The sequence below is a fragment of the Podarcis muralis genome, chromosome 1, assembly GCF_964188315.1.
Source record: "Podarcis muralis chromosome 1, rPodMur119.hap1.1, whole genome shotgun sequence".
Lineage (NCBI taxonomy): Eukaryota > Metazoa > Chordata > Lepidosauria > Squamata > Lacertidae > Podarcis > Podarcis muralis.
In genome coordinates this window covers 73208437-73228899 of record NC_135655.1, presented here as the reverse complement: position 1 = coordinate 73228899, position 20463 = coordinate 73208437, and the positions used below count along the sequence as shown (strand labels likewise).

General features: G+C 41.6%; 1 protein-coding gene across 3 annotated transcripts in view; it reads left to right on the top strand.

Annotated features, from left to right (window-relative positions):
- Positions 1 to 20463, top strand: part of KCNQ1 (potassium voltage-gated channel subfamily Q member 1) — a 282535-nt gene that overhangs the window by 204097 nt on the left and 57975 nt on the right. For all 3 annotated transcript variants that reach the window (XM_028733561.2, XM_028733552.2, XM_028733570.2), the window contains 2 exons: positions 362 to 408; positions 2655 to 2716. In XM_028733561.2, coding sequence (XP_028589394.2) covers positions 362 to 408; positions 2655 to 2716 — 109 coding nt within the window. The remainder of the gene's footprint in view (positions 1 to 361; positions 409 to 2654; positions 2717 to 20463) is intronic.

The window sequence follows — 20463 nt, the reverse complement described above, 5'->3', positions numbered from 1 at the left end:
CAGGAAAAGAATAAACAATCTATAACAATGAATGCCAGTGGACTTGTTTTTAGTTAAGCCTTTGAATTCCACACACAAATTCTTTCAATAAAAGCTGAATTCCTTCAGTGGTGAAATCCTGCCAGTGCACTTTTAGAAAGCATTAGCAGACTGCAGACATAGACCTATTTGGATCAGACAGTCTCTCTGACATTCCCAGATGAATGTTCAAAGGACCGTTAGAAGTGAGCCAGTAGCTATGCAAGCGTTTCTTTCTTCATAGGGCGGGGCTAGAGAAGCAACAACTGTTGTTATTCAGTTCCCCTGTTTAAATCTGAAGACATTTTTATCTTGTTTATTGATACACTTTCTTTCTCACCAGGTTGGACCAATCTATAGGGAAGCCATCACTGTTTATTTCTGTCTCAGGTAAGTCTCCATTAGAAACATATATATGCTGTGTGTCAAATATTGCTACTCTTCCATACGATACAGAGCACAGGGTAGATGCATAGTACTTAATGTTTTGTTTGATATATAGCTTGTTAGGAACTGAAAATAAAAAGGTCAAATGCCTGACCTTACTTGGAAAACCAGGCAGCAAACCCAACAACTTTGTGCAGGCTGCAATACAATTAAACTGTTAGGCTAGAAAATATCTAGAACATAATTAATGCTATGCAGAATCTTCAATCATTAGGTTCTTGATTCACAAGAAGAGGCACATAAAATATACCTCTATCATCCACTCCTTCACACAGTTTTGGGACTTGTTCAGAGCTGTTGTATACTTGATCTGCTGTTGCTTAGATGTTTTTCTTTTTACTTAAAGACTTCTTCTTTGCTGCTTGAGCCCAGCTAATCAGGGATCATGCAGTGAACATGATGGCTTTCCAGTAGCATACAGCCAATTAGATTTGGCTATGTCACCATGCTGCTGATGGGCTGATAAATCCCTCACATTGCCCTGATTCTTAGCTGAAAGGAGGGAGAAAATAAACTTGCTCCTATCACGCCACACTCCAGGTTTCAGTGTTTCAATCCAGTGCTATCCACTCATGGCAGACTCTGGATGGGGCAGTGCTGTAGCATTGGCTTTTGCCACTGTTGGCCCAGGGTGGGGCAGGGTAGCTGCAAGGTTGGGGTGGTGTGGACGCACTGCTAGGAGCTTCGGCTGGCTCCACCAGTGAGCCCACACTGCCTTAGCCTCGTTGCCATCCTGCCCCACTGAACACAGCCCTAATAAGCAGCAGTGATGCTTCCTCCAAGGTGCTGGCTCCATTCTGTTGCCCCACTAGACACTTCTTTCTACCGTATTTTTCGTCCCATAGGACGCTCCGTCCCATAGGACGCACCTAGTTTTTTGGGGGGGGGAAATAAAGGAAATTTTTTTTTCCTTTATTTCCCCCCCAAAAGCAGGTCGGGGAAACCGAACCAGGTCGAGGAACAGCGGGAGGGCTCCCCACACTGCGGATGTATGCCCAGCGCGAGGGGCGCTCTGCTTGAGGGCGCCCTGCCCGCCGGGCGGCAGGCTGCTATCCGCAGCATGGGGAGCCCTGCGGGGAACTCCTGCAGGGCTCCCCACGCTGCGGATGTCTGTCCGGCGGGCGGGGCGCTCTGCTTGAGGGCGCCCCGCCCGCCGGGCGGCAGGCTGCTATCTGCAGTGTAGGGAGCCTTGCGGGGAACTCCTGCAGGGCTCCCCACGCTGCGGATGTGTTCCCGAAGTGCCGGGCACTCTGCTTTCAGGGCGCCCGACGCTCCGGGAAGCAGGCTGCTATCCGCAGCCTAGACAGCCCTGCGGGACCTCCCGCAGGACTGCCTAGGCTGCGGATGTCTTCCTGAAGCCTGGAGAGCGAGAGGGGTCGGTGCGCACCGACCCCTCTTGCTCTCCAAGCTTCAGCGAAAGCCTGCATTCGCCCCATAGGACGCACCCAGATTTCCCCTTCCGTTTTGGAGGGGGGAAAGTGCGTCCTATAGGGCGAAAAATACGGTAATTTCAAATATGAAATGTGCAAGAGAATTGGGAAATTGTTTCAGTCTTTTTAGTCTCTAAATAAATAAAGGATATGTGTATATATTTTAGCACACATGGGAATATTTGCCAGCGAATTAGTGTTGTAACAACTGCACCTAGGGCATTCCTGGAGCCATCCACTAAACGGCTTGTGTTCATTATTCCTTGCCTTCTATAACTGAAGCCAGGCTATGTGTATGCTTCCATTGTAAGCAAATTGGTAACCATTGTTCATATTTAATGAGAGACACATAATATCAAGGATTATTCAGAGGACCAAATCAAAGTTGTACATTGTGATCACCTATAAGCATACAAATACATATCAGGGTCTGTGCTGTTGCCAGCTCCTGTTGTAGTACTTTTTTTTAGCTACATTATTCTTTAATTTAATTGACATTTGCTAAATTGAATGTAGTTTTAATTTTTCTGGTGATTTAAAGCATAGTATGAAGGCAGAAAGCACTCTGTACTCGAAGCCATTAAAAGGGAAGGCTTGGGTCAATACTATGAAAAAGCTGCTCTTAATGTAATAAAATTATCCATCTGTCAGCAGCGTTCAATTAAGTAGCTCTGGTAGGCTAGTTAAATGCAGTCACATGGTTTCATTCTATACTATTGTAACACTGATATTCATCTAAAAATGTTCCTTTCTATACAGAAAAAAACAAAGACCGAGGGACTAATACAATTGGTTCCCGGCTGAACAGAGTTGAAGACAAGGTAGGCCTCAATCAGACAAAGTATTGCGCCTTTCTACATTTTCAAAAATAAGCATACAAACAAACCTTCTCTTGCCTTTGCCTAATGATTATATTTTTTAAATAAGTGTGTTAAGGCTGATCTCAGCTAAGGCACTCCAACAAGTAATTCAGGAGCCTATATGTATAAACACGAGTTAAAAATCAACTTCGTTTTGTAGGGGATAAAAAGATAACTCCAAATAAACAACTTATTTCCTTTTGGAAAATGGCAGACCTTGTTAGCAACGAGGAATGTGATATGTAGTATTTTATTACACCTGCAAGTGAAGTTGATGTTACTATTAAGTTGAGGACTGCTTGTGATTGCTGTCAATTAAAATTATCTGACTTTTCAGTTCCGCTGTCACAACAGGCTTTTTGTTTCTGCCTGCTAAAATATTCTTATTTCCTACAATAATAAAACATCCCAGTTGCAAGACATCTGAAGCCATACTACTGAAATTACTTGTCAAGAATAAAATATCTCATGTTGTTGCTTAGTGCCGCCAACATTGCTGACCTACATGAGTCTTCCCTCTCCCCTCTCTTCAACAAGGACCAAGTGCTGCTTTTGTTTCCGTGACCTTTTAGCTACCACTTCATCAACAAAAGCAACAACATTTGGCATCGGCCCCCATATTTTCCTGCGTGGCTATGATTCATGCCAAAAATTTCTTGTGATGCAAGGATAGAGGAAGGAAGTTATAAAACTTTGGTAGGACACCAGATGAGACAGCCGGCGCATTATAACCACAAGAGAGACAATCTCCTACACTGTTATGTATGTGACAGTGATGATGGCAGCAACCAAGGTGGTGGGAAGGGTACACTGTTATGGTGCAGGGAACATACCTCAGGCATGCTTCACTTCAGCAGAGATGGCCATGGAAGCAAGGGGATTTGATCAGAATCTAGGCAGCATCACTTGGCACAGGACCATTCTTTTATCCCCTCTTGGAGGCAGTGATATAGCAGGAGTGGAATCTATGTTGAAATATGACCGTGTGTGTGTATTGTATGTGTTTTCATATTTAACAGGTGAGCAGGGAGAAAGTAGCTGATGATGAGTCAGGTGGACAAGATCCACCTGTCATTGCAGAGACTCGTGCCTTTGACCACTTTTACCCCCTTTCCCCAGTATTTATTTTAACGATGCAGGTGGAGGAAAGTGGCCTTGCATCTGGCCCTTGATTGCTGTCCAGCAAGTCTGATGCTGCTGACCTAGGCTCTTACATTTCATTAAGCCACGTTGTTATTAAATGTGAATTACATCCTGCTGGATGAAATAATGGCCACAGTGACTGTATGGACGATCTGACTTTATAATTATGAAAATGCTAGATTGTGAGTTACAATTTAGGAAAAATATGTTCAGCTTCAGAAAACCCCTACATATATTTAGAATGTGTTTTCACAGTTTTGTAGAACACATCCTGAAAACAAAAGTTAAAAGTGGGAGATATTAGTAAGCTGCCGGCAAATAAACAATGGTGTTTTTGTTTTGCTGTTAAAGTACACTATTTTTCTGGGAACTATTTGTTTATGTCTGTGTTCCTGTAGGTAATAAAACAGGCAGAGAGGCCTACAAACTTGAAGTGATTCAGTATTCTTTTAAATAATTCAAATCCTGTTTTGTCTAGCATTTTAAAAAATAAACTGATGACGAAAGCAGGATTTGAAGCTAAGCCCACACAACTCTTGCGTGCAGTCTTCTTACATCTAAGGTGAAGTTAAAATGAGAATAAATGAATGCCTAGATAGAGTGGGGGGATGATATGTCTATAGAAGAAAAATATAAATGGTTTTATTTTACTGTAATAATTCCTTGTAGTCATGATAAATTAGTACATGAAGATATATTTTTGTTTTAAAAAATGGTTCTATGGCTCTCATGTCTCATATAAAAAAGGATAAAATTACATTTTAAATGTGGTATTGGCATCTAGTCTGTTTTAAAATGATATGAAAGCAAATCACAACTTGGCTAAATCATCCTAATGAAGTATCTTCAAGGAGTTGATTGGTATAGCATCACCTGAGCTCAATGTTCCCATACTGCTATTTCGCACAACTTCTGTTTACATTTGTATGTCAGAAGAGCCCTGCTGCTCTGAATCAGATCTCAGGTCCATCTAGTCTTATCATCTTGTTTCCCAATAATGGCCAACAGAAGCCTCTAGGAAGCCCATAAGCAAGGCTTCAAGGCAACAGCCCTATTCCACTAGTGCCTATTAATGCACATGTAGAAGTCTCTTTTAGGAAGGCATGAAGAACAGAGCAAGCAAAAACTGATCACATCTCAGGTCCATGAAAATCACAAGAGAGTTGAGTCTGCCAGCGATCATCCCCCTACCTGGCATCCCCTACGAACAAAATATTGGGGAAACAGATCTCGTAAGTGGAATTAGTGGAGCAATGAAATTGCATCTAGAGCCTGGCTGAACTGAAGTAATACTGCTCTGTTAAGTCAGGAATCGAGAACATAAAGGCCCTTTCTGGGTCAGACCAAGGGCCCATGTAATCCTGCATCCTATTCCCTGCTCATTGTGACTGTGGCCTGTTAGATACCTGTGAGCACAGCAACAATGATTCGGATTTATTAGGAGAAATGACAGGAGCTATGATCAGGAAGGAAGGCTGCTTTGGAATGAAAGAAACAGGTTCCACCTCATCCACAGTGGTCTCCTTCTAAGTTCAATTACTATTTGAGTTTAAAGCAAGCAGGGCAAGCTGAAGAAACGGATTCATTATGGGCCTTACACAGTCTTCAAAGAAAACTGGGAAGGGCTAGGAAAACAGTCAGCTAGTCTTTCCATGGTGTGATGTGTGGTGTGTGTGTGTGGGGTGTCAGAGGGAGGAAAGATTTTTTTTCTTTAGAAATTAAAGTGCTGCGGCAATGCTTAGGGAAGTAGTAGCTTCTAGCCCCTTTTTTCTCTTAAGTTCTGTAACGATGCCAAAGCGTTTTAGGTTACATATATAAAAAGCAGCCTGTATTCATTCAGGAAGTAACCAGGCTTGGTACACTGAGTCTGCAGGGAGGAAGTTTAAAAGGAGGGGCGAACCTCTTTCAACAATTAAATCAATTTTGTTTTTCTAAGTTTTCTGAAACCTCAACAGTTTTTAACCCAGGAAAAAACCCCAAGATTCCCCCCCCCCCATAGGGATCATTAGAGGAGACTGTGAATGTAACATTTTCTCATCTTTATTTTGTAATATAGGTGTGGTGAAAAAAGTAGGGTCCATGGGGAAGTGATTGAACTATACTGAGGTGTTGCAACTGATGCTTCCACCTCCATGTGAAGGAGGTGACATGTCAAAAGATACTTGCCCTTTGTTTCATCTCTGATTCAGATCCCATGGATTTATTTGGAGGAAGGAGTGATAGGTGGATAGCCCTGCCTCACAGAAGGGAGCTGTATTAGAGTCTGCTCTTATGTCTGTCCTGCTTTTGCATAACAACTACTAGAGGCTGTAGCTTGCAGTGGAATCTTCTCTGGAGAAAGGAAAATCCAGCTCTCTCTTACTGCCTTTCCTTCCCTGTTTCTTGACACCGTTGTTTCATATAAATATCAGAAATGCTAGCCTTCAGCATGGCTAATGTCTTGTGCCTTGTGTACATCATCCCGGTAAAATGAAGTGGTTTTACTCTTCCTCAAGCAAAGGAAAGAATGGGGGAGGGAGAGAACAATATTAGAATCTTGATTGTAGGCCAGGTAAGAGGTATGGTGGAATGTCAAGTGGTGTCATACAATCCTCTTTCGGTAACAATAGGCTGTTTTTTTGTATCATCACCTAGGTTAGCTACGGAGCTGTTTCTAAGAACCCGTCTGATTTACGATGACATTGCTGGCAACAGTCTTTAGCAACATTTTACAGGGTTCCTTGTCAGCAATTTATTTTTTATATCAAGGACATTTAATCTGGCTCTTCGGATTCTTCCATTCAGTCAGCTTGTTGTTTATACGACGATGTTAAATCCAAGTTAACAGTTTGACTCTCAGTTGCGAAACAAGAGTTAGAAGATCAGAGAACTTATTCATTACAAGCTTTTGATTGCTTAGAAGGAAGGGCATCTCAAGAGAAAGGGAAAGGGAAGTATACTTCCAAAATATTTCCTTTGTGGAGTAAGCTGTGCTTTTCAGGACATATCCAGACAGTGGTTTTGAAAACAGAAAGATGCGCATCTCAGTGTGTGTTTACGTTCTGCGGTTTATGCCTGGATGCTTCTACCTGAACGGGTCTCTTGCCTGTTTACATCCAACAAAGCCACAGGATGCAGTGAGCACAGAACTGGTACAATGAAATAATCATGTGCGAGTATGAGGGTTCGGTTTGTAGGTACATGGGAAAGTTTTAGTCTCTGTAAGTTAGCACTACAAGGGCCTTTCTCAGCCTCAGGTCCCCATATGTTGTTGGGCTACAACTCCCATCATCCCTGACCACTGGTCCTGGTCGCTAGGGATGATGGGAGTTGTAGGCCAACAACACATGGGGACCCAGGGTTGAGAAGACTGCACTACAACCTAGATGCTGACCTTGAAGAACAGAGCTCAGTCAGCCAGACTTGCAGAATGCCAGTGGTGCAGAAGATCATAGAAGCATAGAATCCTAGAGTTGGAAGGGACCCGAGGGTCATCTAGTCCAACCCACTGCAATGCAGGAATCTCAGCTAAAGCATCCATGACAGATGGCCATCCAACCTCTGTTTAGAGGTTGAGGAAGGAGAGTCCTCAACCTCACTGGGAGACGGTTCTACTGTCAAATAGCTCTTACCGTCAGAAAGTTTTTCCATATGTTTAGTTGGAATCTCCTTTCTTGTACCTCGAATCCATTGATTCGAGTTCTACCCTTCAGAGCAGGAGATAAGGCATTTGTACCCTGCATAGTTCAAGAAACATACACAATTTTCTTTTGATGTCTTTTATTGCCTGTTCTAGCAGAGTTCCATTTCTTGCACCCTGGATTTTTAATGTTTCTTTTGTTTTGCCCCATAGCTCCCAGCCCTGTTCTGACAGTCCTGGATCTGGTGTGCAATATTTAGGACAATAGAGAAAGTGATTGGACCTAATGGGAGATTTTAAACAATTTCCAAATCGCTTCACAACTAATTCTATATGCCCAAGAGGGCTTTCAAATCCAGAATTTCAAAAAAGTGCACACACTGCCAAACACAGGGCAAACCAAGGTTCAAGATAGCTTATGCTATGGAATGGGTCTTTAATGACCTCATGGGCAGGTACAAGCCTTTGGCTGTACCTAAAAGACCTTTTGGATCCCAGTACTGGGCTCATATCCCCATGCAGCCAAAAACCAAGGATGCAGCAGGAAAATTCTGTTTCTCTCATTTTCAATTCACACCTCACAGAGTCTTTCGTTTTGTGGCAGTGAAAGCTTTGTGACATTTGACAAAGAAGGAGGGAGTAGGTGAGTTTCACTGTGAAGGAATCTGGAAGCTTTTCCCACCACTGAAACTGTTAGTTTGAGTGGAAACAAGATATAATCCCCTGTGATAATACAATGATTAATAAAGGTTTAAAGGCTATTATGGGATGGAGCCATGCTGCACACTTGACCTTTTGCCTTCAATATAATTAAGGTGGAGTTTCAACTGCATTTTTAATTTTTATTTCTGCAGCCTGTTACTTGTTAGGCTGCATGGAGCTTGCTTGTTGTTTTTGTAGGATGGTGAAAGAGAAAACGGAACTGTGTATTATAGAAAACGGTTGAGTATAGTGCAGCGAAGGGTTGGCAGCAACATATGGAAAATTATTCATGATTTCTAGCAAATGAGATTACTTTCTAGAAACAGCTAGAGTTTAAAGTTCTCGGTGACTGCTAGAGGGGTGCATGTTATTTCTTGATAAATCTGTTGCAGTCCCCAAGACATGAAGGGCAGGGGTGGGGGGGTGCAGTGTTTTACAAAACGTTTAAACGGAACACTAAACCCCCCAAGTCAAGTATTTATTGTGGTATGTTTTACATTACATAACAGAATACTAAGGCAAGATGAGGCTGTATCAGTAGATGTAGCTGATCAGATAAAATTAAATGAAGTGTCTAAGACATTTGGAAATGCTGCAAGACAGATGTGTTTGTGAAGTTAATGATAAGATTTAAGAGAGATTACTAGCCAAAGAGAATGTTATTGGTCAAGAAGAATGTGATTACCAACAGCTATGGAATCTATGGTTTAAAAGCGGTGAGCTAGAAAAACCATACAGGTTTTTGGGGTTTGTGTGTGTATATATATATAGAGAGAGAGAAAAACAGATAGATAGGTTGTATAGATATATATTTTTAAGAAGTAAGCTAACCAAAGAGGAGTGCTGTTCAGGGGCAGATTTGGACCTTACAAACAAGCAACAACAGAGGAAGCCCTTTCTGTGGAAAGCAAAGCAAAAAAAGTATATCTCCCCCACAGTAAGATATATGAGTTCCCCACTTAACACCATATGTATTCATTTATTTATCAAATTTGTATACTGTCCTATACCTGTAGATCTCAGGGTGGTTCACAACATAAAAGCACAATATAAAAAACAGAAAATATATAATACAAATAAAAACAAAGACAACCCAGTAATCCTCCCTTCTACAACACATTTTAAAAGGGCATTGGATGTCAGTCAGCCCAAGGCATGGTTAAAGAGGAACATTTTCACCTGGTGTCTAAAGGTGTATAATGGAGACACCTAAAGGGAGATAATGATATACCTGAATCACAAATTCATGCTTCCTTGTTTAGTACTTTTTATAATGTCAAACACTGCCTTAAAATGGAACGCAGCCAAACTGAAAAATCTGCTAACTTAGAGTGGTAGTATAAAATACTTGAGTAGCGGTCCCAAATGATACCAATCTCTTAATCAAAGTGAAGAAAGACCCCTGAGAAAAACAGGTGATTTGGAATGTAAATGCCAAAGGGAAAAATAGTTTTAATGTACTGCAGTGTTAGATAAAAAGGACAAATATCTGGGAGAAGAGATTTGGGGCCCAGTATTTGACTAGCAAATAAATATTTTAATGTTAAGTCGGTTTCTATGTCTTTTGAGGCAGGACTGAAGAATGCTTGGGCAGGCTGGCATCATTTCACAAAAGTACTCTTTGAATAGTGCCCCCACTGATAAAGTATTTAGATACCTGGCATTTATCATCCGCTTGATCGCAGGTGTGTGGTTATGAAATCTCTAAATGAAGCTTCTGTCCCATTTTTGGAAATTTTAAGACAATAGATGCAGTAGAGCAAGGAATTTTGTAGCTGGAAATTCCTTTAGCCTGTCATGGCCCTCTTGGTCTGTGTCAGGCAGCACATTTCCTTAGTTAAGTGCTTAGACTATACATATCATGATTCAGAGTCCTTGTGCCTCTTTCTAACTAGCTAGATAGCATCTTCAAAGAATGGGGATCTGAAGTGGAACTAAAATGCCAAGGGGAAGCAAAGAGATAAAGACAAGCTTACCACATTATCTTGCTTTAGGTAGTTTTAGAGCAATCCGGTTATGGAAAATTGCTAGGTTCTTTCCTGTTTCTTAATGAGGAAGTTCCAGACCAGCCCTTCAAATAGCCAGCTAGCAGGAGACTAATTTCTGCTCCCTTTCATGTGTTGTAATGCTCATCAGCGCTAAGTCAAATTGAGTTTAGAATATATATATATATATATATATATATATATATATATATATATATATCTTTTCTAACAATGCTTTCCTCAATTAAAGTTGCCAAATATTGTGCAAAATTCCCTATAAAGGTTTTGTGGCATTGTGTAAAGTGATTAATTTTAATAATCAGTTTTTGTAGCATTAGCACGGATTCTTGCTTCTTGGTTACAGTCAAATATGAGATAATAAAGACTCTCGGAGTAGAAAGGTAGAGAAGGAAAGAAGGAACAAAACTTATAGATAAGCTCACATGCAGTATAAAAGATGGAGCAAATGATTCAGTCTCCCTTTTTGCCAAATCATAGTGTTGCAAGAACTCTGGGCACACTAAACTATAGCTAATCTAAGCTGTGACCATGTTCTTTTATACCAAAGCAGGTGCCTTTTCAGTATGTTTCACTGTGAGTCAGGTGTTTGTCTATTCAGTGCTCCCCTCATGTGAACACATTGGGGTACCCCTATTATCTTAGCTGCTGACCTTCTTCTGTCGCACATGGGTAATGTTACTGACCCACCTTACAGGACTGTTTTAAGGATTATTGGGGTGACAAGATGTTTGGTAGTGCTGTTCCAAAACAAGGATGCATTTCACAAATATTTTTGGCTTCCATTAAATGCCACCATTTTTGTTGATTTGCAAACAAAGGCAGATCCTCACACACATGACACATTCACAATGTGACTAACAAAAGAAAATTCCGGGAAGGGGGTGGTGGGGGGTGGAGTCAAAACCTGACAGATTCTTTGGCATTTCAAACAAGCAGAAATGGACCAAACATGGTTAATGTCACCTCTGGGTTGATGACAATACTTATTTTCATGTGTTTACTCACAGAGCAATCAAAATGATATAAAGGCAGCATAAAAATTATGCTGGGGTAAATTATGTCTGTATAGTTTACCCCTACAAAAATTGCTGCGCTTTCTTTGCAAAATCGGCAGGGGGAACCAAGTTTTTGTATAAAATTGTCCCACTTTTTTTTTCTTTTTGGGGGGCAGATTTGCCAAATTCTACACTTCAAACATGGGTTGCCATACATCCGGATTTTCCCGGGCATCAGCAATTTCCGTTCAGACACTGCTTGCGACAGCCCTACCTAATACACACTCCATTCAGCAGCAGGGCTTCTGCTGGCTGAGTCACCCAAACCAGGCAAAGGGAAAACAAACGTTTAAAATAGAGTTGCAAGGTCATCTGACTGAGCTGAATGCAGTTTGGAATAGAGATAAGTCTCTTCCTGCATTGTCCCGCCACACCCACAAAACACCCCTTTTTGGGGACTCAGGCCCTACTAAACTTAACGGGGCTTACTTTTGACAAGCATGTATAATACTGCACTGTAAAACACGCAGTGTGGTGCACTGAATAATGTGCCCCAGAGCCCTAGAGTAAAATCCTAAATCCACTATGATCCTGTGTGACAGCCTGCAGAATAATAATGTGCTAGCATGCAGTAAGAAAGTCTGCAGCACCTCAAAGATTCAGAGCAAGGCTTTTTAAAATGTACTTATTGGTCATTAATTTGCCAGACATTAAAGGGTGGGCATTTTAATATATTTTTCAAGGTTTTCAGTAATAAGCAAGGCATTTTGCTTATTAGACCGTGACATTTGCTAAACTCTGGTGCATTTTTGTTTTTGAAAGTATACCAAAGTTGCTGTAGCTAGTTAGCTATGTCAACAAAATGAATTATATGGGTGAGAGAGCACAAATTCTAGTGATGCAGGGTTCTGGGCTTTTCTCGGGCCAGGAAATGGCTTGCTTAAAGTCACTCGGGCGCAACCAATCCTGTTCTCACCGGATCCCGTGGCAGAATCCCATCCGTGTTCCCCAGAAAGTACAAGTGAGAAAAACATTCCTGCTCTTTCACATTCACAGTTCAGATCTATATTTACAAATAGTAAAGGTAAAGGACCCCTGACAGTTAAGTCCTGTCGCAAACGACTCTGGGGTTGTGGCGCTCATCTCGCTTTACTGGCCGAGGGAGCCGGCGTTTGTCCGCAGACACTTTTTTGGGATCATGTGGCCAGCATGACTAAGCCGATTCTGGCGAACCAGAGCAGCACACGGAAACGCCGTTTACCTTCCCGCCAGAGCGGTACCTATTTATCTACTTGCACTTGACGTGCTTTTGAACTGCTAGGTTGGCAGGAGCAGGGACCGAGCAACGGGAGCTCACCCCGTCGCAGGGATTCGAACCGCCGACCTTTCTATCAGCAGGCCCTAGGCTCAGTTTTGCTCACTTTCCCCCCTAACTGCAAGGGAGAGGGATGCAGCTTTGTTGCTTGTTTTTAATCAAGACAAATTATTGACTGCCTACCATCATATATTCTACAAAAAAGTTCTCTTTAAAGTTGGCCATATCCCAGTGCCTGAAAGCAAGCACGGCCTCTTTTGTGTGTGCTGGCACTGGTACCTGCAGCAAATCTCTGCTGCTAAAGCCTGCTTCTCCCTGATTACAGTCAGTCACGGAAAGAAGCAGAGTATCCTAGGACAGCCCAGGCTGTGCCTGGTTTCTTAAGCCAGATGGTCTATGCCACGTGCAATTTATGTCAAAGCCAGTTAATACCAAACTGCTGTAGTAGGATTTTGGCTCTCCTCCTCCTCGTCTCCCCTCCTCAATCTTAAATCAAATAGTGTATTTCATCTTGTAACAGTTAATGCATTACGCAGCTGCTTTGGTTAAAGGGCAGTAAGTGGTCCTTGAGTAGAAAAACAGATACTCAGTTACCAAGGCACAATTAGATAAGCCAGCTGTCACTTTATACTTTATTCTATGTACTAATACTACTATTTTTGGCTGAGCATCTCTCTGTAGGGTATAACAGGAATAGACTTGGGTAAGAGCAAGGAAGAATGTGAAAAAAATATTTTTTTACTGCATCTGTAATGGTGTTAGATGAACAGCGCCACTCACCTTAAAAAAAGAAAAGCATTGCTAGCTGAAGAGGCTAGATTCTGAAATATTTAGAGGTCCTTAAGGGTTTGGTGTAGGGACACAGTTTTCTTCTTTTTAAAATGTGTTTCAGAGTTAGTGGAACATATAACTTGTAGGGCAGCTGCTCTTACTAGCCTCCCTGCTAGTAGGGGAGATTTTTAGTTTCTCCTCCTAAGGGATGTAAATTTCACTAAACGCCCCCCATGCACTGACTGGGGAGTTCTGTGCTCTCTTTTGTTGCAGGTCCCACTGGTATCTGCATAACAAGGTTATACCTTCTTTAAGGCCATGTGATTGAGGAGTGACAAGTCTGAATAAATAGTTGAGAAGAGCATGGATCCTATTCTGTTGGTGACCCATTGCTAAATAAATTTGATAATGTGATTTTTTTAAACTAAATTTCAGAATTCAGTGTTGGCAACATTTACTTAGGCAATAGCTATATAAACTTAAATAACTGTTCTAGCTGTTACAGTTTTCATTAAAAGTACTTCAAAGTTAGCTGAACACTTGAGGTGAGACTGAAAACACCCCATTGGCTAACAGGATTTTAGCCTCACAATTTTGCTTCGCCAGCTATTGCAGAAAAGGTTTGGAGCTTTTCGAGTGCATGCTCTCTCTCTCTCTCTCTCTCTCTCTCTCTCTCTCTCTCTCTCTTCCTGTCCCTCCCCCTTCCAATGGCTGCCTTCTTTGATAGTTCTGTTGTTACCTGTAAGGCTCCAAGATCCTTAAGGTGAGCAAGCTGAGACCATTTATAGCTCAGGCGGTAGAGCATGAGACACTGGGCAAAAGATTCCTGCTTTGCAGGGAGTTGGACTAGATGACCCTTGGGATCCCTTCCAACTTGACAGTTCTAAGATTTTACTATTTAGATGGCAAGAAAATGGAGGCTATTGTGGGTGTTTCTCCTGACTTATGAGTCTCTGATAAAATAACTTTTTCATTCTAAGCATGTTAACAGAAGCAATGAACTGTAAAACAATGAAATAGAGAAATTAAAAATGCTTTCTGACACACCTGTGAACAGTCAAGATGCTGAGGGTTTTGCCATCTTTCGGTATTCAGTTAAAAGTAGAAGGCTACAATTTGAGCAACGGTACTATGAAAACATTCATTCATCTCCCACCAGGCATACTGCTAAAATCCTTAAATAAATATGGAATGAAATGTCTTATTGCATAGCATGTCAAGGTAAAACAAACACACTTTCATATCCACTTCTTTCTGCTCAGAGGTGCCCCAGGTCACATGGAGGCATGTTAATTGATGTGGATTTTTAAAAGATTGCTTGCCAACGTTTGAGTTGCTACAGGTGCATCTCTTGTGGTCAGTGGTTATGTGGTACAAAATTCTTCTGCCACACCAAATGAAAACATGGAACATGCACAGGAACAGTCCTTGTGTCACAGAAAACAACTCTGTAGTTTCTTCTCTGAGGTAATTTCTGACAGATGCTGACAAATAAAACTAGGGGCTTTGTGTGCTGTGAAGGCCATAAAACTAAGCCGTATGGATGTTTTGAGAGAAATACAAAAAGATAAAGACACGATTGCAGAATATAAAGCCTAGGGTCCTGTGCAAGCAAAGGTAACTTTGCATGACAAAGAATAACATGCAGTGGGGTCTTTTATATGGCTGGATGTCTTGAGTGTGGAGTACCACTGAGGAAAAACCCCTAATACCTCCATGTTCATGCATATCCCAGTGAGTCAAAATAGGAAGGGGCTGTCAGTAGTAGCACACTTGTTCTTTGTGCAGAAGTTCCCTCCTTTAATCCCCAGATAGGCCTCCCTTCTGAAACCCTGGCGAACTACTGTCAGTCAGTGTTGACAGTACTGAGGCAGGTGGACCAACAGTCTGACTCATTATATAAGAGCTTCATATGTTCATTTATGCATGCCAAACTAAGAATGCACAAGCACCCACCTGTTCTGTTCAAGAATTCAGATATTGGATTCAGGTTCTTGTTCAATTTAAGTTTCAAAGGCACTTCCAAAGTGACTGCTGCTACCTTGCTCCTTTATCAGCTCCAGGAAAGAAACAAAGAATCATAGAATTGTAGAATTGCGAGGGACCCCAAGGGTCATCCAGTCTTTTGCTCAATGTGGTCCCACAAAGTGATACTTAAGCTCCTAAGGATGCGGCTGGCGCTGTGGTCTAAACCACTGAGCCTTTTGGGCTTGCCAATCAGGTCGGTGGTTCAAATCCCCGAGACAGAGTGAGCTCCCATTGCTCTGTCCCTGCTCCTGCCAACCTAGCAGTTCGAAAGCATACCAGTGCCAGTAGATAAATAGGTACCGCTGTGTCAGGAAGGTAAATGGTGTTTCCATAACGGTGTTCTGTTGTGCCAGAAGCGTTTTAGTCATGCTGGCCACATGACCCAGAAAGCTGTCTGTGGACAAATGCCGGTTTCTTCAGCCTGAAAGCAAGATGAACGCTGCAACCCCATGGGTCCTTTACCTTTACCTAAGCTCCAACATATCCCCCAGTGTTCAAGGTAATCTTTGCCTCTTGTCTGACAAAACCCAAGAAGAGGTTCCTCTTCAAATTTACACCTCCCTTTCTCTGAACCTCAGTTGGCAAGTGCTAAAGACCCATCTCCTCCAAGCACGGTCATACCGCACACCCTTACTCTGCCTTGTGGTGGGATTCCCCCCACCCCCGCCTGCCCAGTTATCCTCTTTCCCAGCACACCACATAAAATTGAGGGGGGGGTAGGTATGTTTGTATTTGTCCTTATTGGCATTGAGAAACTATGCTTGCTCCCTCCCAGGATGGAACACATGTGATTGGCATGAAGAATGATGCTTCCCTTTTGTGTATGTAAATTATCTAGACTAATGTTTAGACTATGTATCAAGTGTAAGGATGACACAAAGTTGTTTGTGTTTTATTTCTATGCAACATAATATTTCTCTCATTTGCTTTACCCTTGAATCATATTAGTATATTAGAAAAAGAAAATGTGAATGCACAGCAGGCATTAATCCTTGTGAAGAATGACACAAAAACCTGTGAAAAGTAAAAATGGCTAAATTTCTCCCCTGTGTTTTAATTCTTTCCATTTTAAAAAAATATGATAAAACCCTCCTTTAAGAAACATCTACTGTGTAGATTATTCAGTGGTGATGGAAATCCATTTCGCTTAATCTTTATGCTGGGCTGAAGGTGGCCAAAATATTTATACAAATGGAACAGCTTGTGTCCTCTTGCCTATTGCTGCCAGAAGATAAAATCAGTAAACTGATTCCCATGTCCTGTCTCATTCTTCTTCATGCCATGAAAACCTAAATGTACATGAGACACAAAATGTGTTAACCAGTTTTACCAAGCTCAGGAGTGTTGGAGAGTCATAATGATTTTTTTTTGGGGGGGGGGGTATATACAAAGCTAATTTTTTTAACAATGACTATTCACGCAGAGTTCCAGTATTATGGGAAGGAGCAGAGATAGGAGCCGACAGGAAGCCATCAGCACAATGGCTAGAAAATAAATGAGAAGAAAAGGCAGAGAGGTCATGAAAGCAATTCTTGTGCATTGGGCTTAGGTTTCTAATAAAAGGAACTGGGTTCTCATATTTCACCAAGATGCAATTATAATTATTTTTTTAACTTCCTTTAGTTCCTTTTCAGTATTCTCTAGCCTACAATACATTTTCATGGGAGTAATGGTTCCTCAGGATTTAGTCACATGAACCTCTCACTGGCACAATAATGGAAAGGGACAGTAATAGATTTCATATTTCTTCCTACACTACCCTTTCTCCTCCAGGAGAAAGTCGTGTGCGCTGCTTTGGCATTGGAAATGCAGAGTGGGCAAGGGACAAGCTCTTCTTGCTCTCTCTATCCCATCTTTCCCAAAGTCAGATTGCTGAACATCAGCCTGCTGACCTGTTGAATGATCAAAGAACAGAAGTTTTCCTGCTCCTTACTTACTTACTTCCTCATCTTAATGAAAAACAAGGCAGTCCTCCCCATGCATTGCAGGCTTTCAGCTACTTCCCAGCTTTTTAAACCTATAACAACAAAAGATCAGCTTTTGATTTATAATGAGTTTCTGTAATCCTGCTCTTCCTTGTCATCCTTCAGAGTAAGAGATGCTTTCGCAATTTGTTGTCATTTAGTCATTTAGTTGTGTCCGACTCTTTGTGACCCATGGACCAGAGCACGCCAGGCACTCCAGTCTTCCACTGCCTCCCGCAGTTTCGTCAAACTCATGTTGGTAGCTTCAAGAACACTGTCCAACCATCTCGTCCTCTGTCGTCCCCTTCTCCTTGTGCCCTCCATTTTCCCAACATTGGGGTCTTTTCCAGGGAGTCTTCTCTTCTCATGAGGTGGCCAAAGTCTTGGAGTCTCAGCTTCACGATCTGTCCTTCCAGTGAGCACTCAGGGCTGATTTCCTTCAGAATGGATAGGTTTAAATCTTCTTGCAGTCCATGGGACTCTCAAGAATCTCCTCCAGCACCAGAATTCAAAAGCATCAATTCTTCAGCAATCAGCCTTCTTGATGGTCCAGCTCTCACTTCCATACATCACTACTGGGAAAACCATGGCTTTAACTATACGGACCTTTGTCGGCAAGGTGATGTCGCTTTTGCAATACCATTAGACAAATCAGCAGCTTGTATGTTCTTTTGGGCTTATAGTTTCTTCTGAGGGAACTGCAGGCAATCCTTGAGATTAACTACAGGAGCTAATTCAAATATGCATACCATGAGTGCGGGTGGAAACTCTGCACACTCTGCACACCATGGAAGGCTTTCTCGTGAAACACATAAAGCACTAACACATCTAAAGCTGTGTACACTTTATTAGCTTAAAATGCAGCTAGGCCACTCTTTCTTCCGCAAATTGGATCAAAGGGGGCTGAAAAGCGGGGGGACACTATTTCATAAGAAACAAAGTATGGATATAGGATAGATCTAGATTATGGCTAACACTGAGTGTACACTACTTCCCAAACCAGCAGTGGGAGTACACTGGATGCAGAGTAAATGGGTGTGGGCAAAGCCTCAGTGTGCTTTTTAAGAGCCAGGCAGCATGTTCCTTGCATTAGAATGTTTCTTTTCCCCAGCTGTAAGTGTTTGGGTCCGAGGGAGTAAGGTGAAAAGTATCTGCAGTGCAGTTGAGAGCAGAAGAGCAGGGGGAAATGGGGCTGCTTACTCCTTTTACTTCTCACTGTTTGCCTTCTCAAAATGACAAACTGCATACTGATTTTTCAAACCCAGTGGGAAAACCTACACGATAAGTTTCTTATGTTATCCCATCCCTTCACATGCTGCAGTGGGGGCCCCTGTGGTTAGAAATTATATTTCTTCTAGTGTAAAGTTGGGTTAATCAAGGTGCTTTTTAAAAAAAGAAATCACTGGCCACTTGTAAATCTCTGTTAACCCTACGGGTGAAAGAAGAAAGACAGCATAGGTTAGTGTATCCATTAAAACTGTTTGCTTTTCCACATTCTGTGACTTACTAGTAGTAATTTGAAATCTTTATGGAAGAATGTAAACGCATACAGTACCTGGGGAAAGAATAACCTTTTAAAACCAAAAATGGTAAATGCAAATGCCTCTGGAATAAAACAGAAAGTCATGCTCAATTCCGTTGGAAAACTCCGCAAGCCTGTAAGCCATAAGCAAGTCATCCGGTTAGTTAAAAAAAACTCTTTCTCACTGAGAATGTCATATAAAATTCCTGATATAAGGCTAGATGGCTCAGACACTGTGAATAGAGTATTGTTTTTCTACATGAAGAGTAGACAAGTAATGTTTATACAAGAATGAGTGTAGGTCAAAGCTTTGATTTGCAGTTGATAAGGAGCAACCAGTTGCGAATATGGCATTGTGTACCATCTAGGGAGGCAAAGAGTTGCAGCAAGCGACATGTTGGGCACAGCTAGGCCTAACTGACCAAATATGGAGGTCTGGCAGGCTTAATTAGTGCCTCTGAACAGAGAGAGGTGTGCTTCAGTTTAATTAGAATCCACTGTTAAAACGAGCATTGCTGATCAATGAGAATCACTCAGCCCTAGAGTGAAGAGAAGGGAGAGGTGGTTTTGATTTACATAGGAAGCCCATACATAGCTGAACTACCAGAAAGTGGAAATGTTCATATTTTTAAAACCTTTTTAGCTTACTTAAAAGCAATGTTTCGTTTTTATTTCAAGCCAGGTTCATTTCAGTTCATCACCACTTTTTATAGCATTCAGATTTTGCATGAAACTGAAATGGAGACCTTTTCCTCACCTTTTCTTCCAAATACATTGTATTTTTATAGAGAAACTAGTAAAAATTAATTGTCATTTCACCAAGGGGCTGTGGTCATAGGAAATAAAATCAGTAGGAATGTAACATGACTATGCCAGTAGTATAACACATATCAACCCTCAAAGGGGCTCATTTATCATCGTGTGTGTGTGTGTGTGTGTGTAAAAAAATTGTCCCCTCCCTGCAAGCCTATTTTATTTTATTTTTTAAAATAGAGATTTATTGATTTCCAATATATAACAATTAAAAAAAGAAAAAGAAAAGAATACAAAAACAAAATCCCAACTCACCCCTCTTCCCCCTCCAGGATAGATCAATCTAGTTAAGTTTGCCAAAGTCCAATCTGTGATTTCGGTAGTTGAGTTATCAGTAAAGTATTTTACCAAAAGATGCTACATTTCAACAAAATTGTCTACATCATTTCTGTTATTCAGTGCATGTAATCTCCTTGTTACTAATTGTTCTGATACAGCAATAGACAATACATTCTTCTTCCAAAGAGAGATACACAGATGTTCGAATCCTTTCCGATTCTGTGCCACTAGTAACCATTCTTCTGCAAGTCCATTTTCTAAACTTGTAAGAAATCACTGGCACTCCAGAAGGACTCTGCTCCTATTTTCTTAAGCTCTAAGAAAAGCTTGGCATAATTTTCAGGGCTGCCTTACCAGAAGGTAAGTGTACAGGGTCAAGCACAAGAGCTGCTGCTGCTGTGTTCCACATCTCCCTGTAATCTCCTTCTTATCTGTTTCCTTTGCTCCCATCTCCCACTCCTCTTTTTGCACTTTCCTCCATACAGCTCCTTGTGCTCCTTGTAGGGGAGGAATTCAGTGCCATGCTCTTCCAGTTGTTCCATTGGTGCAAG